The 22,547-nt window shown below is 49.5% G+C and overlaps 8 protein-coding genes across 8 annotated transcripts; 7 read left to right on the top strand and 1 right to left on the bottom strand.

Annotated features, from left to right (window-relative positions):
• Positions 1-97: 97 nt before the first annotated feature.
• Positions 98-3,636, top strand: EI90DRAFT_3146593 (beta-glucosidase; the record flags this gene model as incomplete). The annotated part of the gene is made up of 18 exons (XM_039065433.1): positions 98-376; positions 398-479; positions 543-567; positions 653-763; positions 835-880; positions 958-1,057; positions 1,123-1,195; positions 1,329-1,380; positions 1,440-1,593; positions 1,665-1,732; positions 1,796-2,165; positions 2,224-2,277; positions 2,381-2,628; positions 2,691-2,737; positions 2,796-2,988; positions 3,051-3,196; positions 3,261-3,331; positions 3,395-3,636. The coding sequence occupies 18 exons, from the start codon at positions 98-100 to the stop codon at positions 3,634-3,636; spliced, it is 2,361 nt and encodes a 786-aa protein (XP_038912726.1).
• Positions 3,637-4,406: 770 nt separating this feature from the next.
• On the top strand, positions 4,407-8,490 carry EI90DRAFT_3156780 (glycoside hydrolase superfamily). The gene is made up of 21 exons (XM_039066074.1): positions 4,407-4,697; positions 4,798-4,968; positions 5,042-5,066; positions 5,138-5,248; positions 5,324-5,384; positions 5,446-5,545; positions 5,608-5,680; positions 5,734-5,754; positions 5,810-5,861; positions 5,924-6,077; positions 6,143-6,210; positions 6,291-6,461; positions 6,512-6,659; positions 6,723-6,776; positions 6,841-7,151; positions 7,215-7,261; positions 7,319-7,372; positions 7,438-7,510; positions 7,585-7,730; positions 7,792-7,858; positions 7,931-8,490. Exons 1-21 carry the CDS (start codon positions 4,607-4,609, stop codon positions 8,033-8,035), a joined length of 2,103 nt encoding a protein of 700 aa, XP_038912725.1. The 5' UTR covers positions 4,407-4,606; the 3' UTR covers positions 8,036-8,490.
• Positions 8,491-9,198: 708 nt separating this feature from the next.
• EI90DRAFT_3071501 (uncharacterized protein) lies at positions 9,199-9,899 on the top strand. The gene has a single exon (XM_039061316.1). It carries the CDS (start codon positions 9,251-9,253, stop codon positions 9,722-9,724), a length of 474 nt encoding a protein of 157 aa, XP_038912724.1. The 5' UTR covers positions 9,199-9,250; the 3' UTR covers positions 9,725-9,899.
• Positions 9,900-10,710: 811 nt separating this feature from the next.
• Positions 10,711-11,365, top strand: EI90DRAFT_2930965 (kinase-like domain-containing protein; the record flags this gene model as incomplete). Its single annotated transcript, XM_039055035.1, has 3 exons — positions 10,711-10,884; positions 10,943-11,017; positions 11,072-11,365. Coding segments are annotated over 3 exons (543 nt in total), but the record flags the coding sequence as incomplete, so codon positions are not given.
• A 1,209-nt stretch (positions 11,366-12,574) lies between these two features.
• Positions 12,575-14,222, top strand: EI90DRAFT_2930998 (uncharacterized protein; the record flags this gene model as incomplete). Its single annotated transcript, XM_039055036.1, has 3 exons — positions 12,575-13,093; positions 13,146-13,382; positions 14,094-14,222. The coding sequence occupies 3 exons, from the start codon at positions 12,575-12,577 to the stop codon at positions 14,220-14,222; spliced, it is 885 nt and encodes a 294-aa protein (XP_038912722.1).
• A 2,730-nt stretch (positions 14,223-16,952) lies between these two features.
• On the top strand, positions 16,953-17,659 carry EI90DRAFT_2930888 (COQ7 protein; the record flags this gene model as incomplete). Its single annotated transcript, XM_039055029.1, has 3 exons — positions 16,953-17,126; positions 17,185-17,384; positions 17,452-17,659. The coding sequence occupies 3 exons, from the start codon at positions 16,953-16,955 to the stop codon at positions 17,657-17,659; spliced, it is 582 nt and encodes a 193-aa protein (XP_038912721.1).
• A 58-nt stretch (positions 17,660-17,717) lies between these two features.
• On the bottom strand, positions 17,718-18,194 carry EI90DRAFT_3128234 (uncharacterized protein; the record flags this gene model as incomplete). Its single annotated transcript, XM_039064073.1, has 5 exons — positions 17,718-17,789; positions 17,850-17,960; positions 18,018-18,050; positions 18,110-18,120; positions 18,176-18,194. The coding sequence occupies 5 exons, from the start codon at positions 18,192-18,194 to the stop codon at positions 17,718-17,720; spliced, it is 246 nt and encodes an 81-aa protein (XP_038912720.1).
• A 57-nt stretch (positions 18,195-18,251) lies between these two features.
• EI90DRAFT_3281756 (uncharacterized protein) lies at positions 18,252-21,473 on the top strand. Its single transcript, XM_039066843.1, has 12 exons — positions 18,252-18,497; positions 18,554-18,849; positions 18,904-19,349; positions 19,405-19,720; positions 19,769-19,903; positions 19,956-20,039; positions 20,097-20,140; positions 20,204-20,287; positions 20,371-20,535; positions 20,641-21,008; positions 21,062-21,164; positions 21,226-21,473. The coding sequence occupies exons 2-12, from the start codon at positions 18,672-18,674 to the stop codon at positions 21,250-21,252; spliced, it is 1,950 nt and encodes a 649-aa protein (XP_038912719.1). The 5' UTR covers positions 18,252-18,497; positions 18,554-18,671; the 3' UTR covers positions 21,253-21,473.
• The last annotated feature ends 1,074 nt before the right edge of the window (positions 21,474-22,547 follow it).

Here is a 22,547-nt window from a genome sequence, read left to right as displayed (position 1 = left end):
TTGAACGAGGTATCCGGCCAGAAAAGCTTTCCCAAGGCTCACTCACATTTGCTGTCCTCTCTCTCAATACGTTCGTTAAACATTCTCGTCATCGCCGATGAAGTCTCTCGTTTTGTTACTCTACTCTTGTGCTCTGGCTTTAGAGATTTTCGTACACTCTTTTGTGGAAGCCGTTCATTTGAAATGTACGTCCGTTTGGTTCTGTGTTCAAAGTATGCAGTGCTCTTTAAACCGACGGAATTTGCTGACCATTCTCTTTTTTTTGCTTCATGGCGTTATTTATTATCACTTGAACACAGCGAATTATCAACAGCATGGTCATCACCGTCGTGGGCTCGTTTGGAATCGTAATACCGGCAGGACTGCGTCGATGCCTGTGAGTATTCGTCATGGGAAGCGTGCGGGAGATTGGCCTGTGGCTATTGTGAGGGCGAAAGCTGTTGTGGCAAATATGTCCGTAGAGGATAAAGTTGCACTTGGTACGTCCTATTCCGAAGCATAACCACGCGTGTGTCAAGCTTCTGTTGATTTTAATTTGACAGCTACTGGGATAGGTTGGAAAAAAGGGTGAGGGACTCAATGATGCTGGCGTCCCAACGCGTCCCTCAACTTAATCATTTCAACCCCTTGCTTGGCGTGTTGGTTTCATTAGTCCTTGCGTTGGTAATACACCCGCTGTCCCATCCATCAATTATCCAGGTCTTTGCTTGCAAGATTCTCCAACTGGAGTTCGCTTTGCCGATCTCGTTAGCGTCTTTCCTGCGTAAGTTATTTCGGAATCGCCGCTCGTATGTCATCAACTTGAAGTATTCTGACGCATTCCCTTATATTCAGGGGAATCAATATTGCAGCAACGTTCAATCGGACTATGATGCGGCTCGTGGCCTTGCGATGGTGCGTTCATACCATGGAACGACGCGATTTTTCGTGACATTCTCCTTTTTCTCGGATATTTAGGGCGTCGAGTTCAAGGGGAAGGGTGTGAATGTTGCCTTGGGTCCTGATATCAACATCGTTCGGTCTCCTCGTGCGGGGAGGAACTGGGAGACGTTCGGAGGTGTGTTGTTCTTTCTTCGTGATGGGAGTATCTTCTTGTTGATTCCATTGCACTTCACTGTTAAGCTGATCCGTACCTCAGTGGGGAAGCCAGCTTCGAGACTGTTACGGGATTGCAGGCTAATGGACTTCAAGCCTGGTGAAGTCGATTATTTTGTGTTCGTGTTGCACTTGTGCTGAGACACTTCCTACACAGCGTGAAGCATTATATTAATAAGTATGATCTATGTTCCTTCAATTGTGGAATAAGGCCGAAACTGGCGTCTTCCTAGTGAACAGGAGACGAATCGCTCGTCGTCATCCTCTAACGTTGATGATCGAACTGTATGTTCATTGTATGTTCATTCCTTGACGTTCTCGCCCCATGCCTCCCCCGTCCATAGACGCATGAAATCTACCTCCACCCCTTTCTCAAAGCCGTTCAAGCCGGTGTAGTTGCATTCATGTGTTCATATAACCGAGTGAATGGAACCTACTCCTGCGAAAATGAGCATGTACTCAACGACCTGCTCAAAGGGGAGCTTGGGTTTCAAGGGTGTGAGTCCTTGTTTGCTTAGTATCTATTCGCCCCCGTGAGGTACTGAGCAGAAGGGATGATTCCGGTTTAGATGTCATGACGGATTGGTGGGCGAGTTTAGATACATTTGGGACTCTTGCCGCGAACAAAGGACTCGATGTAAGTCGCCATCAAACTGGATTCCAGCTGTGCTGATATCCCTATTTGGGTTTATCTGAATAGATGGTTATGCCAGGCGAAGCTTCTCCCAGTGCAAACCACTCCTACTTCGGGCCCGCACTGGTGAACGCAGTCAAGACAGGGCAGGTACCCACCTCCCGTCTCGATGATATGGCAACTCGTATACTAGCAGCATACTACGTACAAGGACAAGACGGCAATGATTATCCCAGCGTGAATTTTGATAGTTGGACTTCATCGAGGGGAAAGCATGTGGATGTTCAGAGTGACCATAAGAAGCTGATTAGGAGCATTGGGGCTGCTAGCACCGTGCTGTTGAAGAATGCTGGAAGTCAATTGCCATTGGGGGATAACGTAAGGAGTGTTGCGGTTGTTGGGAGTGATGCGGGGCCTAATCCAAAAGGACCAAACAGTGAGTCCGGGCAGGCGGTGTTGGGATGCGGGAGATGGAGACATTAACAATATTGTAGGTTGTCCAGGACGTGGTTGCGATGTTGGCATTCTGGCTGTTGGATGGGGAAGCGGTAAGCCTTGGACTCTTCATTAATTCCGTGGCTCATCGTCGACACACTAGGTACCGCCAACTTCCCATACCTCGTCGACCCACTCTCTGCTATAACGGCAAAGCAAACTCGATCAACGCCACCGTGTTTTCGAGCCTAAACGATACTGATCTGGGTGCAGCGAAGAATGTTTCATCCGGGAAGGATGTGGCATTCGTGTTCATTACCGCTGATTCGGGTGAAGGATATATTACCGTTGAAGGGAATCCGGGCGACAGGAATGATTTGAATGCATGGCATAGTGGGGATGAGCTTGTGAAGGCCGTTGCGGGGGTGAATAAGAACACGGTCGTGGTCATTCATGCCGTTGGGGTGAGTTGTGTGAGGTTTTAAGAGATTCATTGACAACATGCACGGTGCACTGCTTTGAGCAGGCGATTATCATGGAAGCATGGATCGATCATCCGAATGTCACCGGGGTGTAGGTCTTTTTTCCTATATCGTGCTCTTGCCTCGGTTTAATCAGCTCAATTGCGTAGCATCTATGCTGGACTTCAGGGTCAGGAGGCTGGGAACTCCCTTGTCGACATCTTGTGGGGGGATATTAACCCCTCAGGTCGGCTACCGTACACGATCGCGAAGTCTCCATCTGATCACAGTGCCGATATCTCCAATGGGTATAACGTTGATTACACTGAGGGTTTGTATATCGATTATCGATGGTTTGACAAGGTACAATTCTGCTTGCTCAAATTTTGAGGCACTTTGACACGCCGTATTGTGACGAGTCGTAGAGTAACATTGCGCCACGGTTCGAGTTCGGATACGGACTCAGCTATACTTCGTTCTCTTATTCCGCTCTAGCGATCGTATACTTGGGTGGGGGTTTGGGTAACGAACCTCAGGCTCCCACTGGCCCTGGATCATCCTTATCTTCGTGGTGCGTTTCACTCGACAGTTCAGCGAAAGCTAATTCTAATGTCCGTCTACCATGCACGCACAAGGTTGCATGACGATTGGATGACAGTTACATTCGAGCTCACTAACACTGGATCTGTGGACGGTGTTGAGGTCTGTGATTCATACCGCCACCCCAATCTTAGTTTAACGATCTAATTTATTATTGTATGTCCTGCAGATTCCTCAGTTATACATCGTCCCCCGCCTTCGGCGAATTCACCTCCTAAACAACTCCGCAACTTTGACAGTGTCTTCCTCCAAAAAGGTGAATCAAGCCTTGCCAAGATGTATTTAAGTCGGTATAGTTTTGCCGTTTGGAAAAGCATTGAGCATCGGTGGGAGGTTCCAAGGGGAAAGTATGGTGTCTGGGTTGGAGCTAGTAGTAGGGATAGGCGACTCTATGGAGAGATTGATGTCTGAGGATCATTGGTGGAGTGGGCCGCGGAAAGTATATAAGTGTCCTAGGGGTTCCGCTTGTGATCTGTTTTGTTTGTGGCCAGGGCCGGGGGAAGAGCTTTCCTGATGCCTGCAAATAGGGAATAAGAATATTGGCATCGGCGGTTCGATCTTGCATCAATTGGCCACGGTGGTACGCATGCATGGGAGCGCGCCTTGGCCAAAGGCAACATCAATGCACGCTAATCCGGTTCATCCCTATACCGTGGTGATATCCCAGTCCTGAGCTGGATTACCCCCCCCCCCCCCCCCCCCAACAATGACTACAGCACTGATTGCCTGCTTGCTTTATTCAATTATTGAGTGCTTGAGCAGAAAACGCAGAAGAGTTCCCGCGAGTCGGCAAGTAGCGCGTCGATCAAACACACGGACCTCCCACTGTAAACAAACGCCTCGCAAGCCCGGCCAACAATGACACCCGCCCTTGTTATTTTCCCGTCTTGATGACCGTCACATGTAAACTCGATGTAGATTAGAGCCGCAGTGTTGTGTCGTCACGCGACCGGGGGGGTAACAAATCAGACTAGTACAAAAAAAGACATCATGCTCTTGGCACTGACTCACTTCTCGAGCGTCAAAAATGGATACTTGAGACACATGGCATAGGGGTCTGATAGCCGTGCGGCAATGACGCCGCTAAGGGGTAGTACAGTCCCTGAGACCGTTGACCTTCGTCTGACAGGGGCTTTGTCACTTGACCGCGTGACCAGGTTGTGTAAACATCCACCCTAAACTACCCCCGCTGATGGCATAGATCACCCAACCCTGCATCTTCGTTCAGAGCTCGACTCTATTTACACTCTGTCTCTAAGCAGGATACCAGCCTCTATTTTCCTCCAGGTTTGAAGCCACCCTAGCTCGCAAACTTCTTCTTCGTTCACGCACCCCCTTTATCTTGCTGAACGAGGGGCCCCTTCACGTTCTTAGCACCATCATGGCAAAGTTGCTTGTCTTGTTGCTCTGCTCTTGTGCTCTGTCTTTGGGAGTCTTCATTTTCTCTTCCATTGAAGCCGTTCTCTTGAAAGGTAAGTACGTCCATACATGCAAGGCATCTCAAGCCATTTTGTCCACTATGCTCCATGGCGTTATTTATATCTACGCGCACCGCCTTGGGCCCATTGACAGCGAGTCGCCAACATAATAGTCGCTACCATCATGCGCTTACTCGGAATCAAAATACTGGCGGAACTACACCCACGCCTATCGGTACTAAGCATGTCGGGGATTGGCCTGCTGCCATTGTGAAGGCGAAAGCTGTCGTGGCAAGTATGTCTGTGAAGGATAAAGTTGCGCTTGGTATGCTCGTTACTAAGTGTTGTACGCATGTGCCAGCCTGTTGATGTTTTTTTTGTACCTTCATATATGATAGCCACTGGTGTAGGTAGGGAAAAGGGGTGAGAAGCTCGACGTTGCGCCCCAATGCATCCATAAGCTAATCATTTCAATACCATGTTGGGTTTTCCAGTCCTTGTGTTGGTAACACCCCCGCTGTCCCATCCATCGACTACCCGGGTCTTTGCTTGCAAGATTCCCCAACCGGGGTCCGGCTTGCGGATTTTGTTAGCGTCTTCCCGGCGTGAGTTATTCCGGAATCGTACTCATATGACGTCAACTTAAGGGATTCTGATGCGTTTACGCAACGCGTATCTAGAGGAATCAACATTGCTGCAACGTTCAATAGGACTATGATGCGGGCTCGTGGCCTTGCAATGGTATGTTCACACCGTGCAACTGAGCGATCCTTGTTCATTTTGTGACATTCTTGCCATTTAGGGCGCTGAGTTCAAAGGGAAGGGTGTGAATGTCGCATTGGGTCCTGATATCAACATCGTTCGGTCTCCCAGAGCAGGGAGGAACTGGGAAACGTTTGGAGGTATGTTGCTCTTCATGATAAGAATATCTTCCTAATGATTTATAATTTACTGGGCTGTACAGCTGATCCATATCTCACTGGGGAAGCCAGCTTCGAGACTGTGAAAGGATTGCAGGCTAACGGACTTCAAGCTTGGTGAATTTTCTTTAGATTCGGGTTAGATTTGTATTGAGACATTTCCGATACAGTGTGAAGCATTACATTAATAAGTACGATCTACTTTTTTTTTATCGTGGGATGAGGCTGAAACTGGGATTTTCCTAGTGAACAAGAGACAAATCGCACGTCATCCTCTTCTAATGTTGATGATCGCACTGTATGTTCCTTCCTTTACGGTTGATGACATTCTCGCCTCACGGGTACATTTCCCTTCCATAGACACATGAGATCTATCTCCACCCATTCTTCAAAGCCATTCAAGCTGGTGTAGTTTCGTTCATGTGTTCATATAACCAAGTGAATGGAACCTACGCATGCGAAAATGAGCATGTCCTCAATGACCTGCTCAAAACAGAGCTTGGATTTCAAGGCTGTGAGTTTCCTATTTGTTTGCGATTTATTTCCCTCCCGAGGCCCCTGAGCGGAACGCCGGTTTAGATGTCATGACGGATTGGTGGGCACGTTTGGATGAATTTGGAACACTTGCTGTGAACAAAGGGCTCGACGTAAGTCGCCATCCAGAATGGATCCCAGTTGTACTGATTTGTTCCTGGTGAACTACCTACTTGGATTTGTCCAAAAATAGATGGTCATGCCAGGCGAAGTCTCCCGCGGCGGAAAATCCTCGTACTTTGGAACCGCACTGGTAAATGCAGTCAAGACAGGGCAGGTACCCACCTCCCGTCTCGACGATATGGCAACCCGTATACTGGCGGCGTACTATGTGCAAGGACAGGACAGTGGAGATTATCCTAGCGTGAATTTTGATAGTTGGAATTCTTCGAGGGAAAGCATATGGATGTTCAGGGTGATCATAAGAAGCTGATCAGGAGCATGGGGGCTGCTAGTACCGTGTTGTTGAAGAATGATGGAAGCCAATTGCCATTGGGGAATAGCGTGAGAAGTATTGCGGTTGTTGGGAGTGATGCGGGGCCTAATCCAGAGGGACCTAACAGTGAGTTCGGGCTGGGCGGTGTTAGGGGTCTAGAAATGGAGAGATTGACTTGAAATGTCATAGGTTGTCTAGGACGCCGCTGTAATGTTGGCATCTTGGCTCTTGGATGGGGAAGTGGTGAGCTTTAGACTCTTTCCGTAAATTCCGTCGCTCACTGCTAGGGCCGTCGTCAACACGCTAGGTACCGCCGACTTTACATACCTCATCGACCCGCTCTCCGCCATAACCGCAAAGGCAAACTCTATCAATGCCACTGTGTTTTCAAGCCTAAGCGATGCTGATCTGATTGCAGCGAAAAATGCTTCATCTGGGAAGGATGTCGCATTTGTGTTCATTACCGCTGATTCAGGTGAAGCAAGTGAGGGACATATTCTCGTCGAGGGGAATCTAGGTGACAGGAACGATTTGAACGCATGGCATGGTGGGAACGAGCTTGTAAAGGCCGTGGCGGGGGAGAACAAGAACACTGTTGTGATCATTCATGCCGTTGGGGTGAGTCGTGTGAGACTTTTGAGGTTTACTGACAACATGTACCGAGCCCCGCTTTTTGATTAGGCGATCAACATGGAATTATGGATTGATCATCCGAATGTTACCGCGGTGTAGGTCACTTTTCTATATCCTGTTCCCGCTTCGGCTCAATCGGCTCAACTATGCAGTGTACATGCTGGACTTCAAGGTCAAGAAGCTGGAAACTCCCTCGTTGACATCTTGTGGGGGGATGTTAACCCTCCGGTCGGCTGCCTTACACAATCGCAAAGTCTCCATCCGACTACAGTGCTGACATATCTAGCGGATATAATGTCGATTACACTGAGGGATTGTATATCGACTATCGATGGTTTGACCAGGTACGACCCCTGCGTGCCCGAATTTCTCAGCACTTTGACACAATGGACTATATTTTTAACAAATTGATCCGTAGAACAATATTACGCCACGGTTCGAGTTTGGATATGGACTCAGCTATACTTCGTTCTCTTATTCCGCTCTGGCGATCGTATACTTGCGTGGGGGCTTGGGTGACAAATCTCAGGGCCCCATTGGCCTTGAGCGGTCCTTATCATCGTGGTGTGTTTTTACTCAACAGTTCAGCGAACCTTAATCCTGAAGCTATTCCAACTCGCATAAGGCTACACAACGATTGGATCACAGTCACGTTTGAGCTCACTAACACTGGACTCGTGGATGGCACTGAGGTCCGTCGTTCATACCTTCCGACCCCCAAACTACAATTTTAGCAATCTAATACTGTTTCAATGTCGTCGCAGATCCCTCAGTTATACATAGCCCCTCGCCTTCATCCAACTCTCCACCTAAACAACTTCGCAACTTTGACAGTGTCTTCCTTCGAAAAGGCGAATCAACCCTCGTGAAGATGTGTTTGAGTCGGTATAGTTTTGCCGTTTGGAACAGTGTTGAGCAGCGGTGGGGAGTTCCAAGGGGAAAGTATGGCATTTGGGTTGGAGCTAGTAGCAGGGACAGGCGTCTCTATGAGGAGATTCATGTCCGAGGGTTTTGATGCAAAGCACCATTAATGGGGCGAAGCGGGCCATGGGGAGTTAAGTGTCAAGGTTGTCTGATAAGCAGAAATGATTTGGTGCGCTCCAAGCGCTTGACCCAATATCGCAACGTTTGTTTTGCGTCCGACCATCCCCGGGTTGGGAGTAAAGGTGCAAATTTGGGCACGACGACAAATCCGTTGCATCCCATCTATACTAGAAGCTCTTGAGATTATTGACTGATGGTGCATTGCAACCAAGAATCTTCCTATTGTTGACAAAGCTGAATCCGGTTATGACTCTCGAATCATACGCGTCAAAATATAGCGATGACTTTCTATGAATCACTGTCAGACTTGACCTTTGTGCTTGATCCAGAATTTCTGCGCCGTTGTCCGCACCACCGGGATATCCCGGGATGTCAACAGTTGAACCGATAGAAGGTTACATAATCCGGACCAAAAGGACCTTTGCATCCATCGTGATGGTAGTGGTGGTGGTGGCAGGACCGTCTTATTACCCCGCGGCCTCACCGTGGCAATACAAAAACTAAGCGACGTTGCCAACCTCCATTTATTGGGAAATGGATACAGAGTGCCCTTTGTCGATTCTAACAACGATCTGAGATCTTTGTGCGCGCGCGTGTATATTTAACGTTGGAGCTACGGAGGGATAGTATAGGTCCAACTCTGAGATCACTCCTAGGCTGCCGCTTTCCAGCGTTTGCATACATCGTTACAGACTCCCGATCGACATGGCCTCAACCGAAGATAGTACTCTCATGAATGCGATCACCAGGATTAGAGACGTAGGCCGCTTCAAGGCGAATACACTGATCGCAGCACAGAAAAGGAGCCCTACTGGCAGTCTGCAATCTGCACCAAATGGCGGCTTCGGAGACACTGCTGATACCGTTAGTGAGTTTAGTTGTAGTGTTGGCGAAAGCAAAGTTCAACGAACGCTTTCGCGACGGTAGGAGACTCTATCAAGCACTGGAACGAGTGCAACACCTACACAGCACCGCTCGAGCACGAAAGTCGTATTGGAATCCGGGAGAACTTTGATTCTCAATCCTCATGGCGGAATACGATGGCGGGGGTCACGGCTGAAGGTCGCATCAAGGCGAGCACACTTTCCACGGTGCAGAGAAGGGATCCCACCGAAGGTTCAAGACCTGCATCAAATGATGGCTCAGGCAGCCACAGCTACATCACTACTGCCGTTGGTGGATTTACGGATAGCATAATGAAAGCAATGACGAAAGCAAAGCCCAACAACGCTCTTATGATGGAAAAAGACCCCATGAGACGTCAGGGAAACGAAATGGCGCCAATTGAGCAAGATACTACCAATGGCATCAAGGAGAACTTCAGTCCACAGCGTTTATGGCAGAATGGAACAATCAAAATAATGGATGTAGGTCGGTTCAGCGCGAAAGCGATAGCAGTATTGCCGAGGAGCCCTGGTGGAAGTTCGCTATCTAGGTCAAATGACACCTCGAGCAGTCAGAGTCACACCAGCACCAATAATAGTGAGTTCAGAAACAGGCAAAGACGAAAGTAAAATCTCCACCGACGCCCTCATGATGGCAGAAGATCTTGTGAATCGCCAGAGGGATTACGGGTCTCCTACGGCCTCCGAGTCAATCGGGCATGATGCTCCTATCAGTAATCCGGAGAACGATTCCCAGCGTTCATGGAGGAATACAATTACTGAGCTCATGGTCGCTGATCGCTTCGGGACTTCACTGTCTGCATCAAATGGCAACTCGAGCCACCATATCGACACTGCCAGTGGTGAGCTTAAAAATAGCCATGGCGAGCAAACACGAACACAAATTCTAACGGCGCTCTTTTGATAGCAGGAGATCCCCTGAACCGCCAGAAGGATCACGAGTTTTCCACGGTTTCGATTGAGCGTGCTACTCCCATTGGTGTTCGGCAGAACTTCGAACCCCAGCGTTTATGGCGAAATGCGGTCACCAAAATCATGGCAGGAGGGCGCTTCAACGCAAACGAACTTGAAGCAGTGCACAGAGAGAGCTCTGTCAAAAGTTCGACATCTGCATCGAGTGGTGACTCAAGCAATCACGGTCATATAGACTCACCTGCGCAAACACTCGATCCTCATACATCGACCATGCTAGAGCCTAAATCGTCGGACTCAGCAGTGCAACCCGCGTCCATGCAACAAGCAGACACTGCATCCGTTCTCATCGAGGAACTAAGGCAAGAACACATTGTCCAGGATCTCAGCGGCCAATTCCCACAAAGGGAGCACAACCCAGTTGCTAGAGGGGGGTACTCAGAAGTGTTCCGCAGCTACTGGAGGCGTCCCAATGGAGCCGATCTGATTCCTGTAGGTCATTGTGATTGTTTCCGGCTGACCCAGTTCATGATTTCTCATAGGTATGTTATAAAGTGCTTCGTCCACCTATTAGCGGTCTGGCGACAGCAATTGAGCACACCAGGAAAGTTGTCAAGGTGAGGCCTAATTACACCATCAATGCCCGTTACGTTATCCATGACACTGGTTTCCAGCACCTGAGAAGAGAAATGAAGGTCTGGAAAGATCTCAAACACCCCAATATTGTTGAGTTTATTGGTTATGCAATAGAGCACGAAGTTGGTGGAGTTACTGCTGCTCTGGTGTCGCAATGGTGCGCCAACGGGAATGTTGTGAAGTACCTGGAACAGAATCCTGCTGCCGATCGTGAGATGCTAGTGAGTATCTGTATAGAATCGACTTTGCACGTTGGTCGACACATGTGCACGAACACAGGTATCCGACGTAGCTCGGGGGCTACTGTACCTCCATAATCACGATGCTATTATTGTCCACGCAGATCTCAAACCAGTACGTCCCAGCCGAAAAGTGTCCAGACAAGCGCTCCTGATCAGAGTTGAATAGCTCAATATCCTAATCAACGACACGGGGCGTGCCCAATTGTGTGATTTCGGACTATCCCGTATCCTTGACGGTCTTCCGACAGGGCAAACAACTTCTGATCAAGGAGGAACACTCCGATTCCTGGCGCCAGAGTTATTAGAGAGCTCTGAGGAAGATTCTCATCCTACTACAAAGAGCGACGTTTACGCTTTTGGGTGCACGTGTGTACAAGTGAGTGGGAGTGCCTTAGGTCGATCGGAACTTACCGTGGCATCTCGAAGATTCTCTTTGATCATCCACCATACCATTGGCTGAAAAGGGACGTTGAAGTTTTGAAGGCAATCGAACACCAAGTTGCCCCTTGGGCCTGGTCCGATAAGCCCCTAGAGCAACTGCTAGCCTCTTGCTGTTCAGCAAGTGCGACCCGCCCTTTAATGTCTCAGATAGTTGCTTCTGGTCTGCTTGGCCCCTCATAGCTCAGAATAATTAGCACTTGCCCCTCAACGCCGCTCTGCTCGTCGTGTCCGTTCTGTTCTTGCACAATGCTATTAGACTAGTCTTCGGCCGTATGATAGCCAGCTTCTCGTTCGCCTGCTGCCCCAATGTGCGTGTCAACCTATATCATAAGGTTGGTGTTGATAAGATAGTCAATCTGTATTGTATGTTGTCGGATGCAAATAAAGGTGGTTTGAGCCGAGATTTCATTCTGACTTCTCTCTCATGCTCTGCTGGCACCAGTATCCCCGATCCCCAACAGTGGAAGAATAGCGTTAATGGTGCCAAAGGGCGGATATCGATCCCAGGTACTCTGCAACGCCTGGGTGGGACTTCATGCACTGATGAGGGTAATTTCGCAGCCAAACAACGAGGTCACCGAGTGGAAGTAAGCGCGGCAACAATGATGACTACTTTGGTGGAATTCATGGGAAATCACACCCAAGACACAGTTGTGTTCGGTCCCGGGCACGCCTGGTAAGACATATATGAGTTGAATCTTGATTTGACGGATTGCAGTTCCGACCGGAGAGCAATTCGCAGTGTAGTCAGAATCCATTGAGGTTTATAATGTACTGCTAATTGCCCATCTACCGTTTTCCTCTTTCAATCGCTATAGGCTCACAACGGCAAACGATTTGGAGCCTTAATATGGAGGTTCATCTCATCACTTTCCTTCTTGTCGGTTATGGCTACTTCTCTCGTGCGGCACCTCTCCCTGGGAAAATTGCACTAGATCTGGAGATTTTGACTGTTACTACCACCGTGCCGCCTATGATGACATTCACCAGAGTCATGCCTTTTCCAGCCTTCACACCACTGTTCGCTCCCTCTAGCCCTCCATTTATCGTGGCTGACCAGTCTTCAACCTACACTTCCGACTCTGAATCCCCCTCCATTGGTCCTGTTCCTCCCACGATAATTACAGATGTTACAACAGCGTTCACCACCATCGCTGCCCCCAGAACCACTGAAGTGGTAATGCCTGTCATGCCTCCGCCTGTGGAATCCTCTATTTCCGAGCCTTTAATGTCATTAACGCCATCTCCATCGTCCACACCTCAGGCCACTCCTTTGGCTACCTGGACCCCCCCGGCGGAGTCCTCGGATCTTGATTGTTGGAACGTCACAAAGTTCCCAAATGGAAAAGACAAAGTCCAAGTTGTTCGGGGTATTCCTTTCAGTGCCTCCGCCACAACTTCTTCCCCTGCCTCCACAGCCGCTTCCACTCCCGATCATGTTTCTCCCTCACGGTCAAACGATACACACATTCTTCAGCTCTTTTATCCCAGAAACTCAATAAACCCCGCTAACTTTCCCCAGGGTGGTGCTGAATTCTACGCCAGCCCCCTTCCTGGGATGCTGAATGCCACAAATGTTACCTTCGAGTATAGCACCTTCTTTCCGAATGACTTCCTATGGATGAAGGGTGGGAAACTCCCTGGATTATTCGGCGGCCATACGGGATGCAGTGGAGGGAATGTTGCGGACACATGCTTCAGCACAAGGATCATGTGGAGGGCGAACGGAATGGGCGAGCTTTATCTTGTGAGTCCCTTCTCTGTGTCCCATATCTGTCTTTGCTCATCTCCTCCTCAAGTATGTGGATAAGTCTAAGCAACGACCAAACCTATGCACTAGCACCCCTTACACTTCGGAGTGCAACCCCCAGTACGGGTTGTCCCTTGCTCGGGGATCCTTCAACTTTACGCCTGGTGCATGGACTCACCTGAAGCAGACAGTCCGACTTAACACTCCTGGGGTTCAGGATGGCGGCTTCACGCTGGATGCTAACGGTGTCCGTGTCTTGACATTAGACGGAATATTTTATCGAGGCGTGAAGGGCAGTATTGAACAGCCTCCGCTCCCTGAGGTAAAGCCGTCCTCATTTCCCTCTCCAATCCGAGAGACGATACCACCCGACGCCTCTCAGAAGCCTCAGCCCGCTCCTACGGCAACACCAACGACTTCAGCGGACGTGCTCGGCGGCCTCCTAGGTGGTTTACTTGGCGGTGTCCTCGGTTCCAGGCCCTCTGACAATGACCCACCAGGTGGAGCACTGCTTGGGAGTATTCTTCGTCGTTCTTCAGCCCAGCCTCAGAAGCGGGATGCCGCGCGAGGGGAGGCTACTGTACTGGTTGCTCCCCTCACTCATGTGGTTTCGTCGAGTTCTGATATGTCGAAGAACGGCCAGCCGCACCTTTTGGTAGGGCAGGTGTCAGATATTAATGGCGACACAGCTGCATTTAATGGTGACGTAGCAAATGCGCTACTGTCATTGGGCCCTGCCTCATCAATAACAATGTCGCACCCCTTATCCTCTATTCACCAAGTGGACGGCCTTACACCTCGTCCTTCTGTCCCCACAGCTACTCTCTCCCCGGTAGCTTTGGACACCTACACCGCCATTACACCAAGCTCATTGTCATCGCCAGGCCTCCCTCTTTCGCTAGCTCCCACTCCTTCCGCTGGCCCGCTAGCAATTTCCACAATTTCTCCGCAAGAGAACTACCTAGCTGCTCCATCGGCAAGCAGTAACTTACCCCAGCCAGAACCTGCTTTCGGTTTCTCTGGCATATTCTTTAGCACATTCTTTGGTGGTCATGACCCATCGTGGGCTTCCCCTGTCGACCAATATGTGTGGTTCAAAGATTTCAAACTTTCAGTGAATGCTTAACTTTGCTTTTTTCTTCTTCTGCATTAGCTTTGTGTTTGGGCTTGGGTCTTCATTGGGATCCCCATTTCGTTCTAATTTTGATGCTATTGCTACCTGCTACCTCCGTTCTTCCGCTGCATTACTGGGAAGTCACTGCGTTGCGGTTTACAATCTACAGGCCTTTTAACATTGCAACACGCACTGTACTAGTGACGGCAATAAACACACATGTGACTGGTTGTCCTATTGAAACATCATACTGGGACCCAAACTTTGACAGGAACGGTGACCTATTTTGCATCGAGAAAGCGCAAATATGGTTTGCCAAAACCACCCATGACGCTCTCGCCGGGCAGCTCAGGAGGGAACGATGGCTGCCAGGACGCGAGACGTTCGGCGATTTAGGCGAGGATGTGTGAGGATCTGCACCAGCGAGTCCATTCGGCTGTTTCAGCCACCATTCCACGTAATGGCAGACTCTCGGTAGAGCTCCTTCTCTGCGCTGCCATAAGTGTGTTCGTGTTGCAGCAGGCAGTGTCGTGGGGGTGTCGTTGGACCTTCGCTTTCGTCTTTGCCCAGGCCATCGCATCCCTCCATGCAGGAATTGAAGTTCTCCTGAACCCCAATACCACTTTCGTGCTCGAGCAGCGCTATGTAGGGTTGTACACCCTCCGACGCTTAAAGAAATCCCTTGCCGTCACGATGGGAGCGTTCGTGGGACTTTGCTTTCATTTTTCGCTTTCGCGAACATTGAACCTAAACCCGCCAATGCCGCTGGAGTTCTTTTCGGGCGCTGCGATCAGATCGCACTGATTTTGGTGATCGCATTCCGTCGAGAACGCTGGAGATCTTCGATCATCGAAACATTGATGAGAGCGCCATCCTCGAGCGAAGCCATGTCGATTAGCAGCCTGTGAAGTGATTACGTGTGCAAGCGCCAGCAAGCAGCAGTCGCAGAGCGGTCTCAGAGTTGGACCTTAGTACATGGTATCCATTTCCCAAGAAGCGGGGGATCGCATAGGCTTTGTACACCAAGTGACAAAGAAATTGCCCATGAATGGCCCAAAAACAGACGCATGTCACGGTCGAGAGTATGCATACTGGAGTACTGGAGCCTAGAATGCGCCGCCAGCCCTTGGCCACGGTTTCGCGGGCAGAGACAGTTACCATCACAGGTAACAACAAGGTCCACTGCGGGCATGCGGCAGCATATTCGACTGGCTACGTGGGGCATGCATCAAAACAACAAGATCACCCGGGTCTTGACGTCACGTGAACGGTAGTCATGGGTCCTAACGACGTTAGTAACGATTGGGAAGGCAAAACGACGCTCAACACATTCCGTCCGAATCTTCTTTGTCACAAGTACAGTAACAACCAGGCGCGGAGTTGCCTATCCATGTGGAAGCACAAGCTGAGGAATAGCACTATATGTGCTTTGTTTGCCGAGGAAGCACACCAGTGTTGAAGCAAACCATGGGCACGGGCTCAACAAACAAAGCTACCTCTAGGGCAGGAGTCCAGCACAAGAAACGCAAAGAGCTGGGGAGAGTGCTCGCAGGCTCACATGCTATTTGTAGATCAGACGGTGCCCTATGGTCGCCCTGGAAAAGGCTTTTGGCACACCGCTCTATCTCAAGAGATAGATCTTCGTTGTCTTGTCCGTATACAACTCCGCTTTGTTTGTGTTGTTTTTCTACCGGCCGGGGGCATGTTTGGAGTGCAACGAGTGGCACCACTATTCGATGGATACTTCTTCCGCTCAAATAGCGCCCAGCTTTGTGCCTTGTTACCTTGACTTGTTGCATTCCGGATTTTCCATTGCCGGCCCCATATAAAGGATTGGACGTTCTGCTAGAAGACCTTTGGGAATATACTCTGCCACTCGACCAACTATGGATGCATTTGCTCATACCCTCTCCAATCTTTCTGACGTCATTTGCGGTGTCGACACCGATGGCCTTATCGACTCTACTCCTGTTGACCAGGAGAGTAGCTATCGTGGCTCGTTGGGCTGCATCATTTGTTGATGTGCCTTGACGCAATTGTGGGCTGCTTTTTTTCACTTTGGCTCTACAAGCACTGATGAGCCTCCTCCATAGGTGGGCGACCAGGCTCTGTTGCCTCCACCGGATGGAAAGTTTCACACGTTCTAGTAGATCATTTTCCCCTCGGCACAGGCACTCCTTCCTCTTCCCTGCTCACCTCTTCAGGGTTTCTCCGGTGAGTATGGGCTGGCGCTGAGTCCGTTTGGACATTAAGCTAGTCACCTATCTAACTCGATTTCCCAAACTAAAGATCGCGTTCCATCGCTATCCTGCTCCGCTCCTTACGCTCACCGTCATTCTCCTTTACTACCATCTTACAGAACCACATAAATCTCTATACCTTCTTTCTCTGCATATATTCTGGACGTTGCCTTCCTGTATATCGAGATTTAGTGAGACGTGTAACTGACTTTGTTGCGTTCTTGCTTAGTGAGCGTGCTGCTCACTTGGCTAGTTCGTAATATTGGTACTATGAACTATTTTCGTTGTATAATGTTAGTTCACTTCGAACTCGGCATTTCCCACGCCTGCTCCGGTTTCGCCTAAATGTTGGGCTTGTGCGACCCGGAACAGTGAGGTAGCGTGGCGACAATCCTAAAAGATGGCAACGTCAGCTGCAATGCTGGCCAGACCACCCCACACTCTCCATGCATCTCTCAGGACTCTGAAAGAAGGACCATCAAGTGTACATAAACTATCTTCGATGTACCTTGCTCAAAGGATTGTCCCACGATATGAAGCATTGTCTCAAGCCGGGCGCAATGTCGTTTCTGAAGTCATACGCGTTGACCAGGCGGGAGAGGTTGCCGCAAACTGGATATATCGTGGCCAGATGGCTGTTCTTGGCAAGGATCAGGTTTTGGGACCAATAATACAAGTTCGGCAATTCATCAGCTCCATTCGTAGAGATAATATGTGCTTAATGTTTATCGTAGGAAATGTGGGATCAGGAAAAGAAACACCTACGGGTTATGGACAAACTTCAGATCGAGTATCAAGCCCGGCCAACATTGCTCATGGAAGTGGCGAAAATAACGGGTTTCGGACTTGGTGCCGTTACAGCGCTCATGGGAAAAGAAGCAGCCATGGCATGCACGGAAGCCGTTGAGACTGCCATTGGCGAGCACTACGAACAGTGAGTTTATAATTTTGGGGTATCACGGTCCCCAGGCGACACCTGACGTCGAATCAACTTCCAACAGCCAGCTCCAGCAGCTTGAAACCATTTCGCCAAACAATGAGGGAATCAGCCAGCTGAAAGATCTCATAAAGGAGCTAAGGGATGATGAATTGGAGCATTTGGGTACGGCGGTGGCAGAAAATTCTCAACGAGCACCTGCACACGCATTGATGTCAGCGGTTATCGAGCTTGGGTGCAACGTTGCCATCCAACTCTGCAAACGAATATAGAATTAGAAGCAGACATCGTCGTACAAACACTCTATAATGCTTGAATAGTGTAACAATGTCAGTCTTGTGAGGATGCAGGTGTCCGCAGTAGCGAATCGTTCTTCTTTTTCCCCGCCCAATCAAACTTGTTCTGGAACAGTGTATCATACTGAGCACGACGCCCACGCTCGAAGATTGTGAAGGCACATACGTCTGTTGCATACGCGAGAAGGCCACAAAATGCGGGGACAATAACCATGAGACCGACGACCTGACGGGTCTTGACTGGGGTGAACCTAAAGTGTTGATAGACATTTTCACGCTGTAATGCCATTAACGAGGAGACCCACGGATAGCACGTCCGTTTGCAGGTGCTTACCATTGAGACCCAGCGCTCAATGGCTGGGTCTGTCTACAAACGAAACCACATAAGCTTCTTCAACGGCACGAACGACGTTGCGTAGTACGGACTCTGAGCATGGCTGTAATGAGGGTTTGGTCTATCTGTGCTAGGCCCAAAAGAGGGAGAGGACATACGACTGTTCCCTGCAGCCATGGTGTAAATTGGGGGTTGCGGCGTTAAGAAACGGACAAAAACGGACTTTAGTTCGGACTCTCCCGTCAATCCAGTTCCTCCACAACTTCGTTTCTCTATCACTTCTCGATTTCGTTTCTTGCGACTATGTCGGACCGCCAGTGGGGTCATGACGGTTACGAACAACAGACCTATGATGACTACGATGGGAATGGGTATCACAACTCTCGCGGAGGCGGTTCTGACCGGGATTGGCGCCAAAATAGCTATGAGCACCAACGTAGTGAAGGGGATTGGAAAAGAAGAAAAACAGATGGTGACGGAGTGAGTAACCCTCGACAAACGCTCCACCATGAAAAGTGTTCTAATTTCGGTCACAGCATTATTCAGTTTCCAACCAACAAAGTTATGACGAACGATATGAGGATCACACCCATCGCGACCGTGACTCCTATGGCCACCGCCGTCCCCGTATGGTAGCAAGTGAACCCAGTGAACATGTCATCTTCCTTGGACTCGACCCAGACTTCACAGAATCTGATGTCTGAATCACCCCTGATTATTGCAATGTCTATAAATTGTTCTAACGGATTTCTCGGTCACCAGCTCCATGCATACTTAACTGGATCAGGCTTTGGGATCGCCAATGTCACTATCATCCGGGATAGGGGAACAGGTAAGATTGTTCTTCCACTGACTGATGAATTTCTTTCACCGCTTTTTGTCCAAGGGATGTCCAAATCTTTCGGTTTTGCGCAATTTCTGAGTCTAAACGAAGCCCAGCGTTTCTTGGAGCCAAACTTCCCTTATATCACTCTTCCACCACCTTCTCATGTCTCATCAACTCCTCTGAACGCGGACGATTCACGCACCCGGCGCGTAAAAATTGATTATTCACAGAGCGCAAATCCTGATGCGCCACCGAGGCGGAGTGGCCCCCGCCTTATTGAAGGAGCGACTGATGGAACCAGAGATATTGGAAGCGCCCATGTCCCCGTTATCCTTCTCCGAAACATGGATATAGGCAGCACGTTAGATACCATTGCGGAGGCGTTACGTGGTTCCGAGGGTCCCGGACGGCAGTCTGCCAAGGGCATGAGACGAATCATTCTCATAAAAGATCGTATTTCCAAGATCAGTCGGGGAGTTGCTTTTGTAGAGTTTGTTGATGTTCAGGTGCGCCTGTTCGTTCCATTGGGTCCTAGGACACGGTCAACTCCCCTTTCCGTAGTCTGCTTCCATTGTCCTGGCGAATACGATGTCTCCAACGTTGTTTCCCAGCGGTTTTCGTATTTCCGACAAACCGGTGGCCGCTTCCTTTGCACACCCTCATTCCTTCACTATGCTCCAGCCGGGCGGCTATCGCGACGAAAACTGTGTGGAAGCCTCCCTTTCCATGGGAGGACAGGAAGGCGGCATCGCCAAGTATTGGGATGATAATGCCTGCGTCAGCGAGCTTACCTTCAAGGTGGAGGAGCCCACAAGTCAACAACCCAAAAGGCTCAAAGAGAAGAAAAAGGAGAAACCGAGGGATCCCACAGCATCAGGTATGGCCATATGTGGATCGTGCGGTACATGACGTAATATCACTTCAGAAGGCCTTGTCCCCGGAATTCAGCTGGCACCTGCTCCAACAGCTCTCAAAGGCACCGGCGCTCCGATCACTTTGAGCTTTAAGAGCATGAAGGCTGGCGGTGGAGGTGACAAGCCCCCAGGAATCGTTGCCAAAAGTATGTGTCTTGTACTTTCCCGTGAGATCTGATTTCACTTGTTGTATACTAGCGAGCGCATTGGGTTTTTCGGAGGATCCTACTGAAGAGGGTGATCCTGGGGATGCTAACGGCAATAGTCAATCAGCAAACCGAGGTCAGGGGCCTTCGTTGCACTCGAAATGACCGTGTGGGATAACGTCTTCTTTGACAGCTAATTCATATGCCAAAGTGGCTCCCATGGCGAGCAGCGTAAAGGTTAGTCGCTCGCCCGTTTATTTATTTTTCGGTAATATCAGCCTCACGACCATCGTTTCATAGGTGGCTAAGGATATATCAAAGTGGAATGCATTTCAAGCCGCAGCAAAGATTGAAGTTGCTCAGGAAACAGATCCTTCGTCATTGGTGATCACTCGATCATTCATAGTGCCGTTGAAGGCCTGAAAGTGTAGCTTCTTACCGTTGCTCTTTCCCCGAACCATCCACAGGCTCCACCACCGAACTCTTCTAACGATGACCAAAGGGGAAAATCGCCCGTGGTTGATAACCTCGAATATGCCGATTTGAAGAAACTCGCTTGCTTTCTCTGCAGTCGCCAATTCAAGAGTCTCGATCAGCTCAAGAGACACAACGCCGAATCAGGCCTGCACAAGGCTCGCATATCTCGTTCCATCATCGCGTAATTGTTGCTCATTCTTTTCCCACATTGAATATTTCTGCATAATGTTCTCCAAAACGACGCACTCCAAAACTAACAGAAAAATCTGGCCGACACTTCACTTGTCGAATCTGCCAAGAAGAAAGCCGTAGCTAGCCGTCAGACTGATGTACCCGGCGCGACCAATGCGGACACCTCTACGCCAAAGTACCGTGACCGTGCGTTGGAGAGACGTGTTATATATGGTCAACCAGATGTACCGGTTTCTCCAACTGACTCGGGAGCAGCACCCAATGGCAAGAGAAGACAGGCCGAAGGACCATCACCACCTCCCAAAGCATCGACGCCGCCACCAGCACTGAATCCGGGGGAGGATGAAAACAATGTAGGTAATAAGCTTCTCAAAAAGATGGGATGGTCTGCCGGGACTGGTCTGGGCCTCAGCGGCGAAGGAAGGGTGGATCCTATGTACGAACTCGTCGCTGTTTCCTATCCACGAGGCACTTACCCACTGTTTGAAGCAAAACTGCTCTGTATTCTGCTGGAGCTGGAATCGGTGCTAGTAAAGCTAGACCGATAGAGCAGTCCATGGACATGGACTACGCAACTATTGTCAAGGAAACGGTGGGCAAGCATTCTTGGATCAGCTGTCATGGGCAAATCTTGATGAAGTTTTTATGTTTAGGCAAGGCAACGTTACGACAATGCATAGCGCTTTCTCTTTGGTCCTTGCTTGTGATATTTATTATCGCCTTTGTGCGCCTAATGCATATGTCTCCTAAACCATCTCCGACGGGCGGGAATGCACCGAAAGAAAGCGCGTCCTGAGAAATTCGTGTATCTGTCCTGGGGGGTCTCGAAGTCTTCAGGTCAATATTATACCCAGGAGTGTGGCAGGAGACGATTGTGAACCAATGAATTTGAGACTTGCATTGCCAATTCACGCACCAAGGCTGGTGTAGATGCTCGCACTCGGTAAATACTCTGCAATGGGCATGCCACCTGGTTCAGAAATTCTGCTGTCCTTGGCACGTTTCCCATTTAAACAATCAAATATCACGCGTGTTCATATACAGAATAACCTCCTTCTGGTGACAAGATATGTAATGGAGCTTCCCATACCAGGAGTTTTCCAAACCGAATCCGCCCATAAGCGGGTCTTGCAGGAGTCCTGAGAGTATATCTACGAGGGCGAGCGGTTGGATGGTATCCACAGGGGCAAATATATTCTTTGTAAGGCCGTAGCCACCGCCCCAGAGCGGGCCTCATACTTTCGGGATTGGATGAGCGGCGGTTCCATGCAAGCGGTGCAACTGCAAGAAGAATTCACAGACGCAAAAAAGCCAAGACTAGCGTGGGAGCTGGTGTTACCCAGACCTTGCTGTCGGGCGCAATGTTTAGCACCTTAGCTCTCCACACTGATGCCCTTGCGGTTAATTCCTTTCTCATGGAAGGTTCGATGGGCTACACCAACTATTTTATTTTATTTTGACCAGGACCCTTACTTGGAAGGACATCGCCATTACAACTAACGAAAGCAAATACTATGGACTCTGCGATCCGCATTTTGGTCCACCCAAACGCTAAGGGTCGCTAGACTGCACCTCAGTGCAAAGACACTCTCCTTCCTGGTGCGATTATTTCTCCAGGTAGACACCCATCTTCATCGGGATTAAACTTTGTCCTAACATCAAACCTATGGGTCACACACTCAACCTGACGATCAAATGCGTCCAAAAAGCCAAAACTGTACTCGGTGTCATGGATCGCTTTGTTGTGTGCGAAGTCCAATGGGATGACAGCTCTTGAGCTTGGAACCGTCCAAGATCTGTCATGGAAATGGCAGAAGGCAGATGGAAGTATGATCTCAGCGCGAAGCGAAGGTGAGGGGAATTGCAGAAACGGTGAGTGATGAGTGATTACGCGGCTTAGATTCTGAGGCACTTGTCATTGCTGTTTATCATTCTCACAGAAGTGTGCTTAACATTCGTCGTATTATGCACAACA

This window comes from Cantharellus anzutake (assembly GCF_015039405.1).
Source record: "Cantharellus anzutake strain C23 chromosome Unknown EI90scaffold_48, whole genome shotgun sequence".
Taxonomy (NCBI): domain Eukaryota; kingdom Fungi; phylum Basidiomycota; class Agaricomycetes; order Cantharellales; family Hydnaceae; genus Cantharellus; species Cantharellus anzutake.
Note: the sequence above shows the minus strand (reverse complement) of the source record. Positions and strands in the feature narration are given on the sequence as shown.

What these genes read in the sequence shown, in the direction of transcription:
- EI90DRAFT_3071501 (XM_039061316.1), top strand. Translation starts at nt 9,251, where the DNA reads ATGGCGGGGGTCACGGCTGAAGGTCGCATCAAGGCGAGCACACTTTCC.
- EI90DRAFT_3156780 (XM_039066074.1), top strand. Translation starts at nt 4,607, where the DNA reads ATGGCAAAGTTGCTTGTCTTGTTGCTCTGCTCTTGTGCTCTGTCTTTG. An exon ending in GGCTCTTGGATGGGGAAGTG is followed by an intron (nt 6,777 to 6,840) that starts GTGAGCTTTAGA and finishes TCAACACGCTAG; the next exon opens with GTACCGCCGACTTTACATAC. An exon ending in CATCCGAATGTTACCGCGGT is followed by an intron (nt 7,262 to 7,318) that starts GTAGGTCACTTT and finishes TCAACTATGCAG; the next exon opens with TGTACATGCTGGACTTCAAG.
- EI90DRAFT_3281756 (XM_039066843.1), top strand. Translation starts at nt 18,672, where the DNA reads ATGTCATCTTCCTTGGACTCGACCCAGACTTCACAGAATCTGATGTCT. An exon ending in CATCCGGGATAGGGGAACAG is followed by an intron (nt 18,850 to 18,903) that starts GTAAGATTGTTC and finishes TTTTTGTCCAAG; the next exon opens with GGATGTCCAAATCTTTCGGT. An exon ending in CCCAGGAATCGTTGCCAAAA is followed by an intron (nt 19,904 to 19,955) that starts GTATGTGTCTTG and finishes GTTGTATACTAG; the next exon opens with CGAGCGCATTGGGTTTTTCG.